The following is a 24,234-nucleotide window of genomic DNA, read 5'->3' as shown; positions in this document are numbered from 1 at the left end:
TAACACGGCTATATCTTTGAATAAAACAAACCATGTGCAAAATTTGCCTTTGTTTCTGTGCATTTTTCTAGGAACGGTATTTTGTAGGATTTATTTGTATCACAAAGGGGTCCATGACCAAAATAGTACTCATTGCTCTATATAGGGATTATGGAGAGTAGCATACTATTCCTATTTGGAGAATAGTACTGTATTCTCTTAGAGGGAGAAAAATAATAATGTGCTCTGGTTGTATGGCACGGAACCCATACAACTGTATAGGTTAAGTATCATACAACCAGAATAAAATATTTTTTAACTGCTGGAATCTTTGGAAAGAAGTTGGCCCACTTTGAAATGCTCAACATACTCCAGCCACTAGCTGTAGAAAGAGAAGGATAATATTATCACACCCTGTGCTGGTAAATATATGTTATGCTAGATTTAATTCTGACACTGCTAAATGCAAACTGTGACAACTGCATGGGTTAGATTTATGTTGTGGATTCAACAAAGAAGTAATGGTAGGAGGAAGCAGTGGTGGGAGGAAGGAAAATAGCAGTTCTTCTTAGCTAGGGAAACTTTACTTCTTATGAGAACGGCAAAGGCAAACCCCTTCTGAACAAATCTTGCCAAGAAAATACCATGATATGTTTGTCTTAGGATCACCATAAGTCAGATATGATGTGAAAGCACACAACAACAACAACAACAACAACAACATAGAACTATGCCTAGACTATCTTATCTGTGAAATATATCTATAGACTGGGAGTGTCTAAAAGATATGATAAAATTCCTTGGGGGAACCTTCCCGCCAAGGAAGAAATAGGGGTAGGGGAATGACTCTTGATTAGCATGATGTATGTCAATGTGCATTATGCACTTGTATGCCTTGCACATTGTACATTGATGCACATTGTGTATTGTGCATAGATGTGCATGTACCTTGGTAGTAAATTTACTTGGTTAAAGATTTGATTGGCAGAATATTTAGTTGATTCTATCACACAGTCCTGTTATTCTACAATCCACATGCATATTTTTAAACAATACAACTCCAATGTAGGATCTCGATCATAAAACTAAAAATGACCAAACTAAGGCTGCTGTACTTTGGACATATCATGAGATGACTTAACAGCAGTACATCAATTCAGAATCAGGAAAAATGTCAAGTACAGGGCTCTATAGACATCTCCAATCCTAGCTGGATCTGGGCCACAACAACCTCACATCACAGCTCCGATCCAGCCTTTCTCCCGGTCCGGGTGGTGAAATTTGTCCACCTGTCCTGAATGGGGTCACGCTCCCACTGAAGGACTCAGTTCACAGTCTGGGGGTGCTTTTGGACTCGTTGCTCCAGCTGACTTCTCAGGTGGATGCGACGGTCAGAAGTGCCTGCTACCAGCTTCGGCTGATATGCTAGCTGTGACCCTACCTAGGCCGGGGGGACCTTGAAACAGTGGTACATGCTCTGGTAACCTCTCGGTTGGATTTCTGTAATGCGCTCTACATGGGGCAACCCTTGTACCAAACCCGGAAGCTTCAGCTAGTACAGAATATGGCAGCTAGGTTGGTCACTGGACGTCCCAGGGCCAACCACATAACACTGATTCTGCATGATCTCCATTGGCTGCCTGTTCGCTTCTGGGCACAATACAAGATGTTGGTTATAACCTATAAAGCCCTAAATGGCTTGGGCCCAGGGTACTTGGAGGACCGCCTCTCCCCATATAATCCACCCCGCACACTCAGGTCATTTAGGAAGAATTTGTTGAGGATCCCGACAACGAGATATGTGTCAACTTCACAAAGGGCCTTTTCCATCTCGGCCCCTGGGACCTGGAACACCCTTTCCGAGGAACTCAGCTCCGCCACCTCCCTGGATCTCTTTAAAAAGAGACTTAAGACCTTCCTGTTTCGGCACGCCTTCCCCGATGTCCCTTGATATTATGCGACTCCCCCCTATATGTACAGTATTATCGAGCGCATTTAGCTGGCCTGGATGTGATGTATGGTTTTAATTTGTAATTTTGAAATGTTTTTACTGAAGTTTTATCTATGTATTGCAATTTTTACCCTGTATTTTGTGTTTGTCATTGCAGTTCTTATCTGTACACCGCTATGATCAACAGGGAATAGCAGTTTATAAATAAAACTATTATTATTATTATTATTATTATTATTATTATTATTATTATTTCGAGGGTGCAAAAAATACTGCAAAAAGTGGCTTCTTTTTGAGCCCTCAAAAGGGCGCCTTAGCTGCGGTGGCATGGCTATATGGTACTCCTTTGGCGCTGTGTTGTAAAGACGCAGCACTGGAGGCACGCAATGATGCTGTGTGCTGTGTGGAGCGGCATACGGCGTCAGGGTGCCCGGGGGGGGGGGGGGCAGTCTGTAATGGACCTACATCATCCTGCAATTCCTCATAGATGTCCTGCTTGGCAAGGTCATTCCCTGTCTTTCCCAATCCAGCAAGAATTTGCCTATATGACTCTCCCAAATCCTGCTCATTGCAGAGGGAAATATCAGCTTGGCAGGTTGGTGGACATGACATTGTTGTCAAGTTCTCAATTAGGTTGATTCTAGAGCAGGAGTCGTTGTCAACATCAGGAGCCATGGTGGCGCAGAGGTTAAATGCCTGTACTGCAGCCATTCACTCGAAACCACAAGGTTGCGAGTTCAAGACCAGCAAAAGGGCCCAAGCTCGACTCAGGCTTGTATCCTTCCGAGGTCGCTAAAATGAGTACCCAGACTGTTGGGGGCAAATTAGCTTACTTGCTAATTAGCTTACTTGCTGTTCACCGCTATGATCTTTGGAATAGCGGTATATAAATAAAACAAATTATTATTATTAATTATTATTATTATCAACTGCTCAGTTAAACCCATTAAGACCTGAATATTGGCCTTCAGTCTGGAGAGTTCCTTCTTTAGACTAGCCAGACTCTGGAAAATTCTCTTTGGAAGTAGAGGCAGAGGTAGAGTTTGCCAGGATTTCCTCTCCCCCATCTCGGATTCACCCCTTTTCACTCGTTGCCCCTCACTCCTGGAACCTTCTTCCCCCACAAGCAAGAGCCATCACTTCTTTAACCAGCTTCAAAATGGAGCTGAAGACCATCCTGTTCAGAGAAGCGTTCCCAGGCATTGCATAATTGCCAGTTGCTATTTGATGTTCTTTTGTTGCTTGTTTTATTGAATCATTTCCTGTATTGCTATGTATTTTATATGTATTATCCTACTAGAGAGGCAGGCTAGCTCCAACAGGCCTCCCTGGAAGATGATTAACCGTCCATTAAGAAGCCAAGCCCTCCTTCCAGTCCATCTCCCCTGATCCAGGCCTCAGAGGTAGAGAAGATCTGCTGGCCCTCATCCTCTTCCCCACCACCATGCCCTTCTCCTTTTGTGTCGTGTCTTTTTAGATTGTAAGCCTGAGGGCAGGGAACTGTCCAATTAAAAACATTGTATGTACATCACTGTGTAAATTTACAGTTCTTTATAAATAAAAGATAATAATAATAATAATAATAATAATAATAATAATAATAATAATTGAAATCTCCATAAATGTTCCTCTGGTTCCCCCTGTAAGACAACATTGTAGCTACAAATGGTCTTTCCATGCAACTTTTGGTTAAAGTTGACCACAGAGTTGCACTGGAGGACCTAGACAGTCCTAGAGAGAACATATTAATGAAATCTGTGAATTATCAAATCCGCAAATATCAAAGCCGCAAATATGGAGGGATGACTGTATATCAAATACCTGATCGTCTTCCCAGGAATCTACACTTAGATTCTGGATTGACTGATGACTTTAATTTTAGAGGAACAAAAACAGCAACTGAATTAGGACAACCTCAGAGTGGAGGTATAGGGAGGTTGGCTGGGAACTGGTAAGGAGTAGGTAGGAAGTATGGTGTTACTGCCTTCAGTGCAATAAGACCTCATCTTTGTCTCAGCAAGAGGATATGCAGAGGGCCATGGGGAGAAAGGAGCAATCAGCACACCCATTTGGCTTTGACTGCAGCATTACCTGGGTCTTACACATGCCCTGGGGCCTGCTCTCCTTTCTCACCAGAATTGCAGCTAATATTCCAAAGGTTCTCATGACTTCTTAAGAACATACTAGCTCCAGATATAAAAATATGAAAATATGGAGACTCCCAAATACAACGTGAGCTATGCAGACTGTACTAACAGCTCTACAGTTTGAGGATCACTGCATCTAACTATTTAACAATAAACACAGATTGAAACAGTTTAAAACTGGTACAGGGTTAAGCAAAATAATTAGTACTCCTCCCTTGAAAACCTTTGATCAGTCTCCCCCCCTCCCCAACTCCATTTTAATCTAGCTTCTGGAATGCTGATGCTATTGGATCTCTGTTCTGTTTCCACAAAGCTTTTTTTTTTTAAAAAAAGATGTTTTTTTGTGTCTCCTGCATTGTGTCTAGTTTGACCCGTGTACACCCATGTTTCTTGTTTGCATCGGTACACATGGTAATCTGCCTTTACCAAAGCCATATGAAACGTTGTTTAAAAAGCCATGAGAGGCAGCAAGGAGATCATTATCTATAGCTTTGAGGAACCGTGGCATTTTTTGCAGCTGCAGTTCTAAGCAAGAATTGAGTCAGTGGGAGTCACTACAGAGCGAGTCCCTTTATCCATCGGATTACCCCAATAATTAACCTGTCAGCAAAGGACTTCAAGCACTTTTGAGAGGGGCAGCGGAGGGGGAGAAAAGGCACTCGGCATCGACGAGTGGTGTGATTCTTTCTTGGATTAAGCCTGTAATTTATTTTATCTTAATCATTGTGTTTACATAAGAGCTTGCTTTGAAAACAATTTTTTTTGAGAAATACTTCTCTATATGTTTTAAAATAACATGAGCAGTATTTAACCACTTACCCTTTGTTCCTGTGATTTCTGAGGAACAATTACATCAAGAATTATCTTTTCTCTACGACGCCTCCATCCCACCATTTCTCTCTCTGTCTGTAGGTAAAAGCTTCTTTGAAAAGTGAACTTAAGTAGGCCACTTTGTTAGATTCTTGGAGGTAGTTTTAAGCTTTGAGGAGTGCAGTTGAATTGAAGAAGGTGGGCTATTCCTGCTGGAAACTGTTTAAATGGATAATAAGTATTACTTAGTGTTTATTCTCTAGCACTTTGGTGTATTCAAGTGTTTTGCAAATATTATGATTAATAATATTTGAAACAAAAATATCATCATCGTCATCAACATCATCTGCATCGTTGTTGCTGCCATTCTCAACCTTTGGTCCTTCAGATAATTTGAAGCTCCCATAATTTCTGACTGTTGGCCAACTTCTGGAAGCTGAAGTTCAAAACAAAGGGAAGACCAAAGTCCAAACATGGCCATAAATGGATGGATCAAGGCTTAGAGAAAATGGTGTGCCTTAAAGTCAACAGAGCAAACAATGAATCCAGGTTGTTAGTTTGCTTTCACTTCTGTCCCTCCTTTTTCTCAGTATTGAGACTCAAGACAGCTAACAATATATTTAAAAGCAGCAAAATTAAAACTATACAAAACCATCAATAAAAGTATAAATATGAAAGTTATTTTTTTTAAAAAATTGAACAATATATAAACGTTAAAATTCATTAAAAGACCTTTAAAACAGTGTTTTTAAACTATACAGTGTTTAAAAACTACCTCAGTCAATTTCTAAAAACCTGTTGGCATTAGCAAGGATGAGAACATCCCGACCTCACTAGGGAGGGACTTCTAAAGCCTGGGAGCAGCCACCAAGAAGGCCCTCTCACTTGTTCCCACCAAAGAAGTCTAAGAAGATGGTGCAGCACAGAGAAGAATCTCCTCAAAAGAGCTTAGAACTCTGATGGGATCATAAAAGGAGTGCTTTCCTGATTAATGCACCTTCTTAAACATCATACTAAGAATGGTACCAACACGTAAATTTCATGTGACTTTCTGGCAAACACAAGATTCCAAACAGATCTTTTCTGACCAGCTCATCTTCTTAGCTATGATACCTAGGCCTCGGAGGTAGAGAGGAACTGCTGGACCTCTTACCCTCTCCCTCCACCACTCCCTTCTCCTTCTGTGTCATGTCTTTTTAGATTGTAAGCCCGAGGGCAGGGAACCGTCTAACTAAAAAGATTGCATGTACAGCGCTGTGTAAATTTACAGCGCTTCATAAATAAAGGTTAATAATAATAATAATAAGCCACTAGTACTAGTTATGCTGTTATACTTCTTATGTCGATGTTACATAGAATCTAAAACTGTTCTTTGAATCCACAAAAAAGGAAAATAGGGTTAAGAAAAACTACAACTCTCATTCCCACTGAGAAATGAATTGTGATTGTTTCTGGAGGGGGTGGTATTGTTAGTAGGATGATGTGAGAACTTGAAAAAGTATTGTTCATTTATTTACTTGTCTGTTCAAAAAACAAAACAAAACAAAAAAAAAACCAAAACTCTACTCCATCCTTTGGCCTTGGAATGATTCCCAAATACAATATAAATAATGAGATTAGAAAGGAAAACAATGCATTTATTTTATCATAATTATGGCTGCATCTACACTGCAGAATTAATGCAGATTGACACTGCTTTAACTGTCATGGCTCAATGCTATGGAATTCTCTGTTAGAGAGTTCTGGTGCCAAAACAAACTACAGATCGCAGGATCCCATAGGATAGAGCCATGGCAGTGAAAGTAGTGTCAAACTGCATTAATTCTGCAGTGTGGCAGAAGCCAATGATAATGTTTATCATATTAATCATATTTATGAATCACTTTTCAGCTCAAAAGGTCCTGTAAGGTCATATACATATTACATTTAAAAATGTAATAATTAAGTCAAGAACAGAGTGAACCATCTTTAAATTATCCAGAGAGCAGAACAAAACTATTTAAAACACACGAAAAGCTATTTAAAAACCATTAAATAATTAAAACAGCTGCAACAGAGGAGCATAAAACAACTGGGTCAGTTTAAAAATACATGGCAAAATTCAAACTGATGAAAGGTGAGGTGGAAGAAAAGAAGAAGCATTTGTCACTCTCCTAAAAGTTGGGAGAAGGGGCTAAACCTCTTTCTAGAGAGAATGCTGCAGCCTGGCTGCCATTATTGAAAAGGTCAATTCTTGTATCATGTCTTACTATGCCGATCCATTATCCATATTCCAGAACTTGCTAGAAAGTATTCCGAATGAGAAGGGGGTAGATCACCCTTTCTCATGCGCCAAGGCCTTAGCTATCCAGCAAAAATTGGGAAAGATATTCATAGCTTTGTGTAGGACAGTGAGAATAATCTCTTATCAATGTTATTCTGGCATAGCCAAGCATCTGCAGGAATATTTACATGAAAAGCTGCTCTCATTTGGTACTCAGTGTATATGATAGAGCAAAATCTCACACATCCCTAACTGCTCTTCTGAATAGTTTTGGTTACATCTGTCTCATCAACCCCTGTACAATCCATTGGTATGCCCCAAAGACTGTTCAGGATCGTCATAGATTCTTTGGCATGAGAGGAAAAGAAGAGAAAGAGCTGGCTGTCATGTTCATATAGATGATCTTCAGTTCCCTAACTTAAGAAGACATTGTCCAGTGTTTTAATGCGGATTTAAAAGCAGCACAGGGGAAAAAATAAGACTGTGTGCTGCAGGACTCCATAAGCCAAATGACTGAGGAATAGTATTTGGACTGGAGCTGTTATAATTCATAACTAGAGATTAGGAAGAACTAGAATGGCATGGATGAAGAAGAGGCTTCTTGCATGTCAAAGTGAAGAGACTCCTCCTGACAATCTCCCTTTGGAGTTTCTTTTTATCTAATAGACTCTACACTCATCCACCCCAGACTCAACTGTTTTCCTGCACCGAAGTAGTTGGGAGAAGGTCAGAGGGCAGCTGAGGACTGTTGTCAAATATGTACCAATAAGCAATGAATAACAATAATGTTACATTTTAGAACCTCTAGAGGACCCTTGGAGAGTTCAGAAGATACCTTCATCATTGTGCAACAAATCCATTCTTGACTTCTTTCTACCCCTGCCTGCCATTCAACACATAGCTATGTTGTAAGGAAAAGCCAAGCAAGCATTGTCCTCATCAGCTGTTTTCTGGCATAACCATCAATTGAGATCCCATTCAGCTTCCTCCAGTTTCTGTTTGAAAACTTCAGGAAAAGGAGACTCCACCACTCTCCACTTTTTATGTGAAAAAAATAAGGAGCATGTCTGCTCCATTAACTGAGGTGTACCTATACTTGTAACAATTTTAATGATGGAGCAAAAGCACAAAAATTAAGTGCAAATTTTGTTTTGCCAACAATGACTGTCATGTCTATGCCTTTCTCATCAAGGAGAAATCAGGACCTTGGAGAAAAATGCAGCCTTTGAAAATATTTTTGGCTGCATTTGCTTGTTTGTTTGTAGTTGGAATCTGCATGTAGCTCAGTGTGGAGCAGCTGGTGGGTGACGGTATCTTGGGTTTTACAATCCATCCATTAGGAGTATGAAGGCCTTTGGGGGGAATAAGTGAGAAATCATGAAACACCGAAGGATATCCTGATTTGGGCTGAAATCATATACTCAGATGTGGCTCATATATTTCTGTATCTTCATCTGAGAGCTAGCACACTGGGGAGAGGTGTCCTAGCCAGTTTTTTTTTCAGTGGCATTTATGCAGATGAAATCTTGATTATTCTGTTGCAAGATTCCTCCATCTGCACTCTGCACACACACAAAAATTATAGTGTTGAAAAGTACAGGCAGATGATATACCTTGTGAGAGTGAGTTCAGTTTAGTTCCAAGACTGTTTTTAGATTGTAAACCTGAGGGCAGGGAACCGTCTAACTAAAAGATTGTATGTACAGTGCTGTGTAAATTTACAGCGCTTTATAAATAAAGGTTAATAATAATAATAATAATAATAATAATAATAATAATAATAATAAGATGCAGAGAGATTTAGATTCAAAACGTCACCAACATGCACTGCATGATCCTGAGATAAAAGTGAATCAGATTTCCCAACTAACCAGAACGTGGAGATTACTTTTGAGGCTGTAATAATTTACTGGCATTGAACCATGTGCAATGTCTTGAGTTTCTTGGAGAAAGGTTGGGCCATAAATGTGATCAAGTAGAAACAGGTGCTGAGAGCCAGCATGGTGTACTGGTTTGAATGTTAGATTCAGTCTCCACTCAGCCATGGATATTCATAAGGTACCCTTGAGCAAATCACACTTTCTCCTAAGAGGAAGATATTGGGAACACTCCTCTGAATATCTCTTCCCAAGGAAACTCTTTAGGAGGCTTACCTTAGGTTTGTCATAAGTTGGAAATAACTGGAAAACACACAACAACAACAACAACAACAACAACAACAATAGGATTTATTTATATGCCACCCAATCACTGGGAATCCGGGCAGCTTACAACAGAGGGGATAATAGACGGTTCCCTGCCCTCAGGTTTACAATCTAAAAAGACACGACACAAAAGGAGAAGGGAATGGTGAAGGGGCAGGGGATCAGGTCCAGCATTCTTCTCTCCCTCTGAGGCCTGGACCAAGGCAGATGAACCGGAGGGAGGGCTCTTTTTCTTAATCGAGGCCGGGCCCAATGGTGTTGGGCCTGTCCTTTCACTCCCTCCCAGGCCAGAAGATGACAGTTGGAAGGAGGGAGGGGAGGGCTCTTACTCTTCAGGCCCAATAATAAACAGATCCCACTTTCATTTCTGCTTATCAAATCCTAAAGTGAAGCTAATAGAGGGAAAACTAATACTTTTCCAAAGCAGATTATGAGAATCTTTCTTGTTATGCTTAAACATTATTCACTGAGTGCAGTGGGAGCCATGGTGGTGTAGTAGTTTGAGTGTTGGACTATGACTCTGGAGACCAGGGCTCAAATCTTCACTTGGCCATGGGAACCCATTGGTGACCTTAGGCAAGTCACATTCTTGAGCCTCAAAGAAATACAAAGACAATCCCATTATTTGAAGATATCTTGCCAAGAAATCCCCATGATAGTTTTCCCTTAGGGTCATCATAAGTCAGAAATAACTTGGAGACACACAACAACAACAACGACAACAACAACAACAACAGGAATGGGTTTTAATGCTGTTTTGCGAAACAACAAATAGGCATGGTGCTCAATTTCCAAAAGAACAATGCCTATCAGCAAGCACAGATATGTTCCCCCCAAAATTATTTTAGATCTGCAAAGAAACCAGCAGTTATTTGCATGAACTATTGCAGAATTATGCTGTTAGCACAGAATTGGGGGAGCAGCACAATATTCCTAGACTTTTAAGCAATATGTTGGATCTTGAATAACAGGAAGCTGGTCAGCAATTTGATGGAGAGCAGCAGTTAGCAAACACCAATGAGAAGCACACATAGATTGAGAATAATCAGACAAACGCGGAAAGCTTCAGCTCATAATTTTGAGCAGGCATACATGTATGTAAAGATATGAGCAAATGAATAAAATGGCTATTTGGGAATCTCTACTGTTATCAACGTCACTCATTTATTAGCTCAGTGAAACATTTTCTCAAGAGTATAACAGATGCAATGAATAACATTGGTGGACTGTTTCTGGACAGATGATATTCCAATAGAACTATTGCAATCCACATTGATAGAGTCAACTCTAGTACTAACCGACATATGTCAACAGATATAGAAAACAAAACAATGGTCAACAGATTGGAAGCGATCAATATACATCTCCATCCACAAAAAAGGAGACACAAGAAACTGCAGCAACTATGCAACCATAGCAATAATATCCCATGCAAGCAAAATCATGCTCAAAATTCTGCAACATAGGCCCCAACCATACATGGAGAGAGAAATCCCAGAGGTCCAAGCAGGGTTCAGGAAAGGAAGAGGCACCAGGGATCACATTGCAAATATACAATGGCTAATGGAGGTTACCAAGGAATTCCATAAGAATATCAGCATGTGCTTTATAGACTACAGCAAAGCCTTTGACTGCATAGCTCATGAACGGTTATGGAATGCCCTTAAAGACCTGGGAATGCCAACACATCTGATAGTCCTAATGAGGAATCTGTACTTGCAACAAGAGGCTACTGTCAGGACAGAACATGAAGAAACAGAATGTTTTCCAATTGGCAAAGGAGTCAGACAAGGCTGCATCCTATCACTCTACCTATTCAACTTATATGCAGAACATATTGTAAGGAAAGCAGGCTTGAACATGGAAGAGGGAGGAGCAAAAATAGGAGGGAGAAATATCAACAATCTGAGATATACTGATGACACCATAATACAAGCAGAGAACCTCACAGACCTGGAACAACTACTAAGGAAGATCAAGGAAGAAAGTGCAAAAGCAGGCTTACTATTGAACATAACGAAAACAAAAATAACGACCACAGAGAATTTACACACATTCAACCTCTACAATGAAGAAATAGAAATAGTAAAAGAGTTCTCATATCTGGGATCAAACATTGATCGGAATGGGGACTGCAGCCAGGAAATCAGAAGAAGATTAAGAATGGGGAAGGTGGCTATGAAAGAACTAGAAAAGTTCCTAAAATGCAAAGACATACAACTCAGCACAAAAATCAGAATCATACAAGCCATTGTATTCCTTATTACCATGTGTGAATGTGAGAGCTGGACAGTCAAGAAAGAAGATAGGAGGAAAATCAACTCATTTGAGATGTGGTGCTGAGAAGAGTGCTGAGGATCCCATGGACAGCCAAATGGACAAACAAATGGATCCTAGAGCAGGTGAAGCCAGAAATATTCCTAGAAACCAAGATGACAAGACTTAGACTGTCATAGTTTGAACACATCATGAGAAGGGATGAATCGTTGGAAAAGACAATAATATTAGGAAAGGTGGAGGGAAGTAGAAAGAGAGGAAGGCCACATGCTAGATGGATGAACTTAATTAAAGAGACCATGAATATGAGTTTGCAGGAGCTGGACAGAGCAGTAGAGGACAGGGGGGCCTGGAGATGTCTCATCAGCAAGGTCGCCATGGGTCGAGATTGAGGCGAAGGCAGTTAACAACAACAACAACAACAACAACAACCACTGAATAATTGCAAATTTTCTCAGTTTCAACAAGAAAGAGTTTAGACACGTTTAGAAAGCTGTCGGGGGAAAAAGTGAAGTTCTATGAGGTTGTTCACATTTGGATGCTTTTAACTATAAACAAATGAAGAGATAAATCATTTGTACAAAACCTATTGGTTTTCAGAACAAACCTTTTTGCAGAGAAAACTGCTAAAACTACTGTGCATTTTTTTACTATAAAACAAAAGGGATTTTGCAACAAAAATATCACAAAATGCAAAACATAATTGAGAAACCTGCAAAAATGCTCATAGTCTCATCCAACGAGGAAGAAACTTTTGACATTCTTTTTTCTTGCATGTGAGAACTAAATAAATGAAGATTTATATCCCAAGGTCATTACTACCTAAGTTAGCATCTCAAGTCTATATTTTCCTCTATGAGCCAGCATATATCTTCTAGGGATGACTCTAACCACCCCACAAGTATACCTGGTAGGAACACAGAAGGTGGCCTTCTTGGTAGCTTCTCCCAGGCTCTGAAACTCCTTTCCTAGAGAGGTTAGACTGGTATCCTATTTACTGAAGACCTTTTTTTAAAAGGAAAATAGGCAGGCATTTGAGGGCTGACTGCTGAGCATGGAAAAGGCCTTTCATGTGCTACGACCTCTTTTCATATTAGTGATAATTTCATTATATTTTTAACTTCTGTATGATGAAAATTTTGTAGCTGCATCTCTTTTAACTTTTGCAAGCCTCCTTGAGTCCCAGATTAGGGAGAAGGCAAAATATAGCTAAATATACACATTACTGCTACTAATATCACCATCAAGGAAATTCTCGGTTTGGGCCAGTGTTCCACTGTGTATTCTACCTCTTTACCTAAATATTTTGACTTCTCTTGTGTTTTTCTGTGGATGGTATCCATTGTTGGCAATTTGATAATGCTCATTCAGACTACTGATGAAGTGTGACCTCCCCCTGCCATATATAACTGATTCCTTTTGGTGTCTTATCCATGGATAAGTTTCCTGCTGACATTGGCTGGACATTTTTGGCCAGTGTGGAATGACCATCAGGCTTATACATGCAACTGCACAGCACTGCAATTCACTAACAAGGTGACGCTGCACAACTGCTATGCAACTCAGTGGCTGCGTCCTACATGTATGGCTCTTCCTCATGCACAGTCTCACATCCTTGCATTGCTCAGAAGCAATATATCGAAGGGACAACTCTTGCTGCTATTGCTTACTGGAGGGGACAGGAGGGGAGAGAGACAATTCACACCATAGAGAAGTAGCTGAGTTCAGCTTGGTTGGATGGGAAGAAATGATTATAGATTCTCAAAGGGAGTGCTGTGGCCTTTTCCTTTCCCCAGGAGCTGAGACTGACTGGATCGTCATAGTCTCAATCATTGAATGTGCTCTCAAAGGGAGTGCAGTAGCCTTTTTCTTCCTCAGGAACTGAGAACAGCTGGAGAGTAGTCTGAATTGTCAAATATGCTCTCAAAGAGAGTGCAGTACTCTTTTTCTTTCTCCAGAAGCTGAGAACAGCTGGATCTGAGAGCAGTCTGAATCACCTTTTCTGCTCCCCTTCCCTCTGCTAAGAAGGTGCATCAGCAGCCACTTTGAGGGCTTGACAGCTACAAGGCATGGGAAGTTTTTTGATTGGAGTTGAAGGGCGAGGGAATAGCCCACTGTGATCCATCAAAAAATGAACTTAGATGTACACTTGCATAAGCGACAAGCATGATTCTAGCCCATGAGTGTAAAGACCTGCTCTGTCTCTTCGGTGTAGAATCACTGTTATGTTCCTTACATTGGAAAGAGTAACCAAAATACAAAATACAGAGCCATGCAGATTATGAGAAGGAAGCCTAAAAAACCCACCTCTTTCTCAGCTGTGATTATGTCAAATGACAAGATGTTGAGCTACACTGGGTTGAGGTTGGGGGGAGTAAGCTGAGAATTGATCTGTGTCGTCCCTGCCAGTAGATGGCAGTACAAGAAAGTGATGGAAAGGAGTCCATGGGATTTTTGGACAGCTACCTTCAAGAGGCACAACTCTTTAATCTGTTGGACCTTGTGATAATAAGCAAGAGCCTGAGGACCACATGTGGTTGCTTGTCAAAAACACTTTGCTCTGTCATTTGCTGCAGTAGCCTTTGGGTTGTGTTTCTCCAGAGCAACATATATTATCTCTCAGAGGGTTTTGTTGCGTAATTGTAGCATTTCTCTTTACCAGGGAGAAGAGATTAAAAACAACCAACACAAAGTCTTTTCCCTCACCGGCAGAATTTCTTTTTCTTAGCCTCCAGCTTTCCTGATTTATCCATTACATTCCAAACTAATAAAAATCCACATCACTAAAAGACAAGGTGAATGGTTGTAAAGCTTTCTGTGCCTGTTTTATCACTCTGGGCTGTGGAGTATGTATTTGGAAATCACTTCACTGTGGCGTAAGTTATCTTCAAAAGAGATAATGCATGGTGAGAGCTTAAAGAATGGAACCATTAAGTTAGGCCTTCATTTTTCATCCACGCTCACCAGCTATGTTTGTTTTCCCCATGCTAATGAACTGCCATCACATTTAGTTCTACACAAAATTTGAATAATTGGTATCCCACTTAAAAGTGTCTTAGTGGTTGGACAACAGCAGAAAGAACTTCCCTAAGATTGTGCGATCTCAAGAGGTATGATCTCTATTTCTTAGCAAATAAAAACTATTAATCTACTGTAAATGATATGTTACCAATATATGTGGCATCTGCATCTGATTTAACAACTCTCAGAACATCTCAAGAGCCAGTGTAAGGGCAAGAAGGCCAGGATTTGCATCCCTGCTTAGCCATGGAAACCCACTGGGTGACTTTGGGTAAGTGATTCTCTCAAAGCCTTAGAGAAAGGCAGAGGAGGTTTGGCACTTCCATGAAAACTTTATGATAGGGTTGCCATAAGTCTGATTCAACTTGAAGATATGTAACAATACGAACAGCTCAAACTCACAGATCATTTATACTTCTTAGATTTAATACCACCAGAGTAGATCTGGTGATCTGGTGATTCATCATCAAACAAAATATCATGCTTTTGTGGGGGGGGGGGGGGGGTTTGGAGCTCTTGATTTGTAAACATATATTGCTTTGTGCTTTTATTTTGATTTAGAGATGATAGATCATAAAATTGTCTCCCCTTTGCATAAATTTAAGGGATGTCCTAAAAACAAACAAACAAAAAGATTGGTTATATACTGGAACCCTTCTGTTAATATCTACATTGTTAGTTTTTTCTTAGCTTCAGTGTGAATGTGGGTTCAAAAATTGATGATACTGGCTAATACTCTGCATTTTATAGTATATTCTGTATGCAAAATGTGTGCAAATGGTCTCTGTTCTATACTTAATGGGTCACATAACAGTAATAAAAGTACAAGTTGATTGGAAGCTTCAAGCTCACCCTAGAAGGTAGGTCCTTAGCTCTTCACATATGTTACATGGTTCCCCCATCCCCTCCCCATAGATACACCAAATCTCTAAATAATAATCAATAAGAGAACTTTTATGTAAAAAGGGATGCTGGCTCTTCGGCTTAGTAGATGAAAACCGCCCCCTACAGTGGGTTATGGCTAGACATTCATGTCAAGGGACTACCTTTACCTTTAATAGAATAGAATAATAGAAAGGTTTAGAACAAGGCCTACCTAGTCTTGATGCTGGGAGAATCAAGAAAGGAAAGTCATTTTCTTCATGTACTCTATGACTAGACATCCAGCATCGTGTAATGTTTTGAGGGTTGTACCATGACTCTGGAGATCAGAGTTCGATTCCTCACCCAGCATGGAAATCCACTGGGTAACCTTGAGCAAGTCACACACTCTCAGCCCTAGAAACCCCCCATGATAGGTTTGCATTAGGGTCACCATAAGGCACACAGCATCACCAGCAGCAAATCTATGGCTGAGCTGACATCTTACATCAGAATTATGTAATATAAGGCCCCATTCCCACTCGCCCATTTGCCCTGGATAGAACTGGGCAGATCTGGGTCTCTCCACATCGAATCTGCCCAGAAAGAAGTTCGTACTATCCTTTACCTCAGTCAGGGCAATTTAACCCTCTGAAGTTCACATTTGCGGTACTGGCTTAAAATGGAGCCTCCTCTGTTGTCAATCAAATTCACTTCCACTTTCGTCAAAGGTGACGTATCCAACAGCCATTGGCCAACAGAATGGGTGCTTTCCCCAGTCCTTTTTTTTTTTTTAAATGGAGGCAGTGTGCGCATATTCTGTCAACTTGTCAAACTTAAAAACCTCCAGGTGTGTGTGTGTGTGTGTGTATTGTGTGTATTTGGGTCATTACAGATTATGGCAACCCTAAAATGACCCCATCCTGGGATTTTCTTGGCAAGATTGGTTCCGAGATTTGCCATTGCCTTTTCACTGAGGCTGAGAGAGTGTGACTCCCCAAAGTCATGGGCTTCCACATGCCAGCCTCTAGCCTCCCCTTCGTTTCCAGCCCAATGCTACCTCCGAAGCCCTTGCCTCCCCCCATGCCATTCTCTTCCCGTCACAATAATAATAATAATAATAATAATAATAATAATTCTTCACCCCAGAATGCCATCTCTGCATCCTCTTGCTTTGCTTTCCCTCTGACTGCGACCCCAGAATGCCTTTACATATGTAGCAAAAGCTTTCATATATTGTATCAATTTGACAAATTGAAAGGGAAACATTTGTAACATTCCCATTGTAGTATTCACATATTACACACACAAAATATATTTTAAAAAAAAAAAGCCTCTTGCAAAGTGAGGTGCCATGCTGGCAGAAAAGGAAATGTAGCACAAGCACACACATTCTATCAATATGTATCAACCTGCAGAACTATTCGCAAAGTCTGTCAAAAATAAAATTACAAGAGAGAGAGAGAGAGAGAGAGAGAGAGAGAGAGAGAGAGCTGCCTGCGAGAGGGGAGGAATGTCCCACCCTTTGCCCTCCTCTGACCTAATCCCTCCCCTGAACTTGTCTCTTCGTCCTGCTCCTTCGTCCTCCTCCTCCTCCTTCGCCTCAATCCTGCCCTCCATGGCACCCTTCGTCTTGCTCCCTCCTCCTCCTCCTCCTCCTCCTCCTCCTCCTCCTCCTCCTCCTTCGCCCTGATGAAGGGGAGGCATGTCCCACCCTCTGCCCTCCCTCTAACCTAATCACTGCCCTGAGCTTGACCCGAACATGACTGGGGCCAAGATCACATTTGCCGGGACCCAGTTTTTCTCAAAAGATACAGGTAAAACTCCACTTTCAAAGACCCGTGCCAAGGGGCATTTGCACCTCAACGGGTGTACAAGCCTCCAATATGAACTTCCCACTTTTAACCCGATTTTGGAACCGGGGTAAAAGGTAGTCTGAATGGCCCCTAAATCTCAGCATGCACAGTTCTGCATGAATTGTACTACACAAATTTTGGGTTAAGTTACAGTGCTATGCACATGCATCAAGACATCAAATGTGCAACCAAATCCTCAATAAAATGAAATACATATACATACCAATGTGAAAGGCACACTCATGCACAATCCTGCTTCTGGGACTTTAAACTGAAAGAGGGCTTTTTGCATCAGACAAAAATATCCGGCTCCTTCCTTAGGTGCCTAAACCTTATTTCTAAATGTTTGGCTGAAAATTTAAGTTATTGAAAAACTAGAAATTTGGGTGAACGAAGGAATATTTCATATGGGTGGAGCAGAATTCTTATTTTGGGGGATGTGTGTGATCTCCTCATTCCCCCTCCCCCAACTTTATCCCTGTCTAAGCGTGGCTTTAGATGCTCAAGTAACAACTGAAGTACTGTTCTGTGCCCATCATAGGTCTGTATGTACAATGATAAAATGTCAGAAAAGTTTCCTTGAAGCCTAAAGGAGATAATTGTAGGGAAAATAGTAGTGTACTGGCCATAGATTCTGTACTAGGTAAAAATGGGCATTTGGAACATGTAAGAGAGATTAGAGCCAGTGTTATATAGTGGGTTGAGTGCTGGACTACAACCCTGGAGAGCAGAGCTTGATTTCCAGCTCAGCCATGGAGACCCACTGGGTGAACTTGGGCAAGTCTCATGCTCTCAACCTCAGAGAAAGACAATGGCAAACTTTCTCTGAACAAATTTCACCTTAGGGTTGCCATAAGTCAGAAATAACATGAAGGCACGCAACAAGAAGAAAGATCAGTAGGGTTATGACATCTCAGGCCCTAGGTCCTCTACTCCAGTCCTTTAAATGGGAGAGAAGTTTGAAGGAAAGAACACTGCCTTGATAAATGTGTGTGTGTTCTTCATAACATAAAAAATTGAATGGCTTCATCTATGCAACTATGTTTGATGCTCCAAGTATCACTGACATCACTGCTGGTTGTTTCTTGCTAATATCGTCCTCGAAATGTCACCAGTGCCCTCTTCCTGTGACACCACGAGTTTTCGTCTCTGTAGTTTTGGTTCTCAGAGCCTGGAATAGTCCCGATTTGGCAAAACCTAGAGTGATGACTAGACCTTCTTTGGCTTGTAAGTTTCCTTTCAGCCTTCTATGTGGAAAATAAAGCAGCCATATGTCCTGGATGGGCAATTTCTGGGTGAAGGGTGATAGATGGCATCAGGATTTTGGCAGTGTGGAGATCTTGAAAAATAACTGAGTGTGCAAGCAGCTAATCCTTCCCTTTGATTCAGATGTTGGCTGGTGCCACAGTGGCTTGATGAGGGGAAAAAAGAGCAACCCAGTGATTGAATGCATTTGGCAGAAGGAGGCAGATTTGGCTCAGTCCCATGAGGAATTCATTTTCTTATTCCTGCATAGCCTCCGTTTTGTGTTTGTTTTCCAAATTCCGTGAGTGGAGATGCATGGAGGAGGTAAATCCCCAAAGACAGTTCGCAAGGAACAATGACAGATTCAGACAATCAAAGTCTCTGGTAGCTTCACTTAATTAACTAATGGCCTGCCTAGAGATATAATGGGATTCGAAAAGAGAAAGCTTTTAAGCAAAACTCAAAGCCAGCAGCATCTGTAAAGCTGGCTGATACTACCTTCTTTCTTTTCTTCTTCTCCAGGATGCATGACACAACACTGGAAAGGGATGTCTGGCTGCAATGGGCTCACTCCCCCTAGCGTCTCTGTCTCGCAACGACAGCCAATTTCAAACTTTTATTTGTTATTGTGTGTCTCGATGTTGTTTCTGACTTATAGTAACGCTAAGGCAAATTTTTGACTTAATCATTTCTGACTTATGCCAACCCATGGGCTTTTCTTGGCAAGTTTTCCTCAGAGGAGGTTTGCCATTGCCTTCCTCTAAGGCCAAGAGCATATGAACTGCCCCAAGATCACCCCATGGGTTTCATGGCCAAGTTGGGAATTCAACCCTGGTCTCCAGAGATATAGTCCAACACTCAAACAACTGTGTGATGCTGGATCTCCTGAGGTCATAGTAGATCAGACAAAGTACAGGTATAGTTGCATCTGCTACCATACTGCAGAATAATTGTAGCTTGACACCACTTTAACAGTCATGGCTCCATCCTATAGACTACTGGGATTTGTAGTCTGTTGTGGCACCAGACCTCTTTGACAGAGAAGGCTAAATATCTAAAAAAACCTACAAATCCCAGAATTCCATAGCATGGTGCCATGGCAGTTAAAGTGGTGTCAAACTGCATTTAGTGTGGCTATATGGTGCCCCTTCCATACTGCCTCATCTGGATAGGGTGGTGAGATAGGAAAGGTGAATAGGGACACAGCCCAAAGTGAGAAGGAAATATGTTCTTTGACTGCTTTGTGATGGGACTCACTTGATCTCTATTGTGAGAGGGAATGCCGAAAGCCTTGGGAGGATGGAATGATCAGCAAACCCATTTAACCTTTATTTAATGTAATCTAGATCCTCCACATGTCTCCAAGTCAGTGTACCTTTCCCATGAGAAACTTCCCAGTATTTCAAAGGTCATTGTGACCTTTAAAAAACATACCTAGCTTTTGCTATCAAAATATAAACACATGAAGCGTCATATACAGAACGGTGGGATGTAGGGTAAACAGAGCAGATGCAAAGCAAAAACTTTACACTTTGAATCTATATAATGCATAAACAAGTCAAGTGACTTACACTAGTAGAATGTGCTAGTAGAATTATGACCTGTAGAAGTACTGGGTATTCTTGACTGTGAGGTCATTGCTAAGGTCTGTTATGCTGCATGAAGAACCTTCCAATCTTCCATGCACAGGACTATAAGCAGTAAACAGGGACCATGGAGTCCTCTCCGACCTCAAAAAAAGCTCCAGGAATCAAAACTGGCATACCAGACCAGGTGCACCCCCGAGCAGATGCAATTCGCTCCAAGCTGATTTATATTTTTTACCTGATTGACCATTTGAAAGGGTTAAGCCATGCTGTGCCCCGTCACAACATACGAGATTTCCTAGATCCTCAAAAACAAAAGAAGTTCATGCTCACAGACCACCACCAGTTGGTCCGATTTAATGTGATGCCTATCCGGAATATTATGGTTACTCAAGAAAAACGCTGGCGCAACCGTATTGAGGTGCGAAGCAGCCGCTGGCCCCCTTTTGCATTATGGTCTACCTGGCTCTTGAACAGCAAAATGTTCAATAGCTTCATCATCTTCCTCATTGTTTTGAATATGATAGTCCTCATGATTTCATCAGAAATAATGGAAAAGCTGGAGGACCACTTTGTAAAACTGAAGACAGCAGTGGAGGTGATTGTCTGGGTCATTGTGTTCATCTTTTGGGTAGAGATTGGTCTTCATTGGACTGTCAGTTTTCAACAGTACTGGAAAAACCCCTGGAATGTCTATGACTTCACTGTCACCCTCATATCGTTCATCCCTGAGTTTATATATGTTTCAGACAAGGCACAGAGCAAAACAGCTATAAGAGTCCACCAAGTCTCCCGTGTGCTGCGATGCTTAAAGCTTTTCCCTAGAGTCCGGCAGGTTAGGGTCCTCATCATGGCCATTGCCAAAGCACTCAAGGCCATGGCCTTCGTTCTGGTGCTCCTACTCTTCTTCTTCTATGTCTTTGCTGTAGCGGGCATTTTCTTCTTTGAGAGTTACAGTCGATCAGACCGAGATGACCTTCACTATGGCATGTTCTTTTCAGACATCCCCAATGCTTTCGTGACTATCTTCATTCTCTTCACCATGGATCACTGGTATGCAATATTGCAAGACCTGTGGAAAGTCCAAGAAGTAAACAAGGCAATGAGTGGTGTGTTCATTTGCCTGTGGCTTCTCATTGGGGCATTCATCTTCAGGAACCTCTTTGTAGCCAGCATGGTCACTAATTTCCAGAACATTCGGAGTGACCTGAATGAGGAAGTGAAGGCGATTGAGGCTCAGGAGCGAGCAAACAAATTTAAGATGGAGCTCCTGGAAATGAGATACAATCAGCAACAGGCACATTTCGATCGGGTCAGCACAGTCCCAGAAAGGTTGAGCACAGAGTCAGCATCAGTCGTTCCATCTACAGACTATCCGGAGTACAGCTCACATGAATCTCACACTGGGGCTTTGGACTGGGAAACATACATCCATAAGAATCTGCCAGGGCTCTATGATGCTGATGAAGATGAGAAAGTTGTTTGGCCACGGGATACACTCTTCCGCTACTTTGAGCTGTTGGAGAAGTTGCAGTACAACCTGGATGAGCGTAAACAACTGCAGGATTATGCTGTGTTGGCTCTGTCTAACCTGGAGGATAAATAGATGGGACACTGGAAGAACCATCCTGCCTTAGAGGAGATCTGAGCATAACCAAGATCTAAGAAAACAAAAGCTTTTCAATAATTATACATTTATATCTATATCTATATACAGAATCTTTGTGTATTACATGAGTCCCAAAAGCCAGGCCAAATGTTTCAATTTGTTTCCATTCAAATGTTAGTGTAGCACAGGGCTGCACAAAGTGTGGCTCAGGGTCCGGAGGCGGCCCGCCAAAGAATTTCTGGAGGCCTAGGGCCCCATTGTCAGAACTCCCAGAGTTCTCGCCTGATTGCATGGGACTTTGGAGGATGGGAGCAATGGACTCTTCTCCCAGAGTTTGCCTCAACTTCCCAGGGGAGTTTTTGCTGGAGGCAGACTCACAGCTCCCCTCACCCCATTGGCCAGGCAGGCCCAGAGGGATGAGCTTTTTGCAAGCAAGCAGCGGAGACAGCCAGGAGGGCAGAGAGAGAGTGAGAGAGCAGACAGCAAGAGAGCTAGAGATCACGAGAGAGCCTTGGGCCCTTTTTCTGGTGAGTGAGGGGAAGGACGGGAGAAAGAGAGGAGGATGCCTGACCACCGTGTTGTCCTCCTTCTTCTCTGCCAAGTTGTTCACTTTTGAGTGGCTTAGTAGTTTTGCCTTTGAGCGGCAAGACTGCCACCTGACAAAACCCCAAGGCCGCTCAAAAGCGAACAACCTGACAGAGGAGGAGGAGGAGGACAACGTGGTGGCCAGGCCTCCTTTTTTCTTTCTCCTGTCCTCCCCTGTCCTCCTCACAAGGCTGCCCACCCAGCAATGGGGGAAAGAGACAAGAGAGGATAAGAGACAATGATGCCCGCTCACCGCATTGTCTTCCTCTTCCTCTGCCGAGTCGTTCACCTTCAAGCGGTGAGGCTGTCTGCCTAGCAAAACCCCCAGGTGGCTTAAAGGTGAACGACTCAGCAGAGGAGGAGTAAGACAACACGGTGGGTGGGCATCCTTGTCTCTTTCCCCCATCATCCCCCTCGTGCTCTGGAAGGAAGGAAGGAAAGAAGGAAGGAAGGAAGGAAGGAAGGAAGGAAGGAAGGAAGGAAGGAAGCGAAGAATTGGAGAAGGAAAGAAAGATGGGAGGGAGGGTAGAAGGAAGAAAAGAGAAAAAGAAAGAAGGGAGGGAGAGAAGAATCAAGGAAGTGAAGTGGAGAAGGAAAGAAATAAAGGAGGGAGGGAGGGAAAAAAGAAAGAAAAGGGAAGGAGGGATGAAGGAAGCAGGGAAGGAAGAAAGGAGGAAGGGAGGAAAGAAAGAAGCAAGGAAATGAGGGAAGGAAGGAAAGAAAGAAGGAAGGAAAGGATGCAGAGAGGGAGGGAGAGAGGTAGAGAGGAAAGAAGGAAGCAGGGAAAGAAAGAAAGAAAGAAAGAAAGAAAGAAAGAAAGAAAGAAGGAAAACAAGGGAAGAAAGAAAAAAGGAAGAAAGGAAATAATAAAGGAAGGAAAGGAGGGAGGAAGGAAAGGGGGGGAGAGAAAGGGAAAAGGGAGGGAGGGAGGAAGGAAGAGGACATCTTGCCTCCTGATTGGGTGACTAGACTTTTCCTCCCTTTCCCAGACCTGTTCCAGATCTTAGCCTTCCTGTCCAGGAGGAGAGATTCCACAATGTCCTCTATTTTGAGCATGGCTAAGAAGTATGGATTTGCATTTTGATTCCAGCTTTTATTTGGTCATGCCCCCCCCCCCTTTTAATGTCCTACATTTCACCTAAATGTCCTACATTTTACCTAAAACTGTTGGTGGCCCAAACAACCTTAGCCAATCTTAATTTCAGCCCCTATCTCCTTCCAAGTTGGGCACCCCTGATGTAGCAGCTACCCTTCAGAGTCAGTGTGGTATAGTGGTTTGAGTGCTTGACTGTGATTCTGGAGACCAGGGTTCAAATCCCTGCTCAGCCATGGAAACCCACTGGGTGCTCTCACCCTCAGAAAAAGACAATGGCAAGCCTCCTCTGAAACAAATCTTGCCAAGAACACCCTGCAATAGGTTAGCCCTAGTCTCAAGAAAAGTCACAAACAGCTTGAAGGCATGCAATACCAAGCTACTTTTACATCAGAGTGAGGACCTTCAGATGTTGCATTCCTCATCATTAGTAACTATATGGAAGCTGCTAGGAGTTATTGAACAACACCTGGAGGACCACATCTCTCCCCCCCCCCCCCCAGTTTACAACCTTATATTTGTCAGATTTTCCACATTGTTTTGCATACAACCTGCTCAAAATTATTCCACTGCCATACACGTGCATATACAAATCTCTACCTGCTTATTCTCTTATAAATATTGTCTGGCATTCTTCTTGGGACTTATCTTTTCAAAAATGACCTTTACATGCACATACATGCTAAGGCAGTGGAGTGGAGAGAAGGATACACTATATACTGATGCTCAGTGGGTGCACTCCCTAAT

General features: G+C 42.0%; 1 protein-coding gene across 1 annotated transcript; it reads left to right on the top strand.

Annotated features, from left to right (window-relative positions):
• Window positions 1–20,327: 20,327 nt before the first annotated feature.
• Window positions 20,328–21,806, top strand: CATSPER2 (cation channel sperm associated 2). The gene has a single exon (XM_089518969.1). It carries the CDS (start codon window positions 20,328–20,330, stop codon window positions 21,804–21,806), a length of 1,479 nt encoding a protein of 492 aa, XP_089375095.1.
• The last annotated feature ends 2,428 nt before the right edge of the window (window positions 21,807–24,234 follow it).

Source organism: Sceloporus occidentalis, unplaced genomic scaffold (assembly GCF_023333645.1).
Source record: "Sceloporus occidentalis isolate IW3139 unplaced genomic scaffold, rSceOcc1.0.p SCAF_3, whole genome shotgun sequence".
Classification (NCBI taxonomy): Eukaryota; Metazoa; Chordata; class Lepidosauria; order Squamata; family Phrynosomatidae; genus Sceloporus; species Sceloporus occidentalis.
Note: the sequence above shows the minus strand (reverse complement) of the source record. Positions and strands in the feature narration are given on the sequence as shown.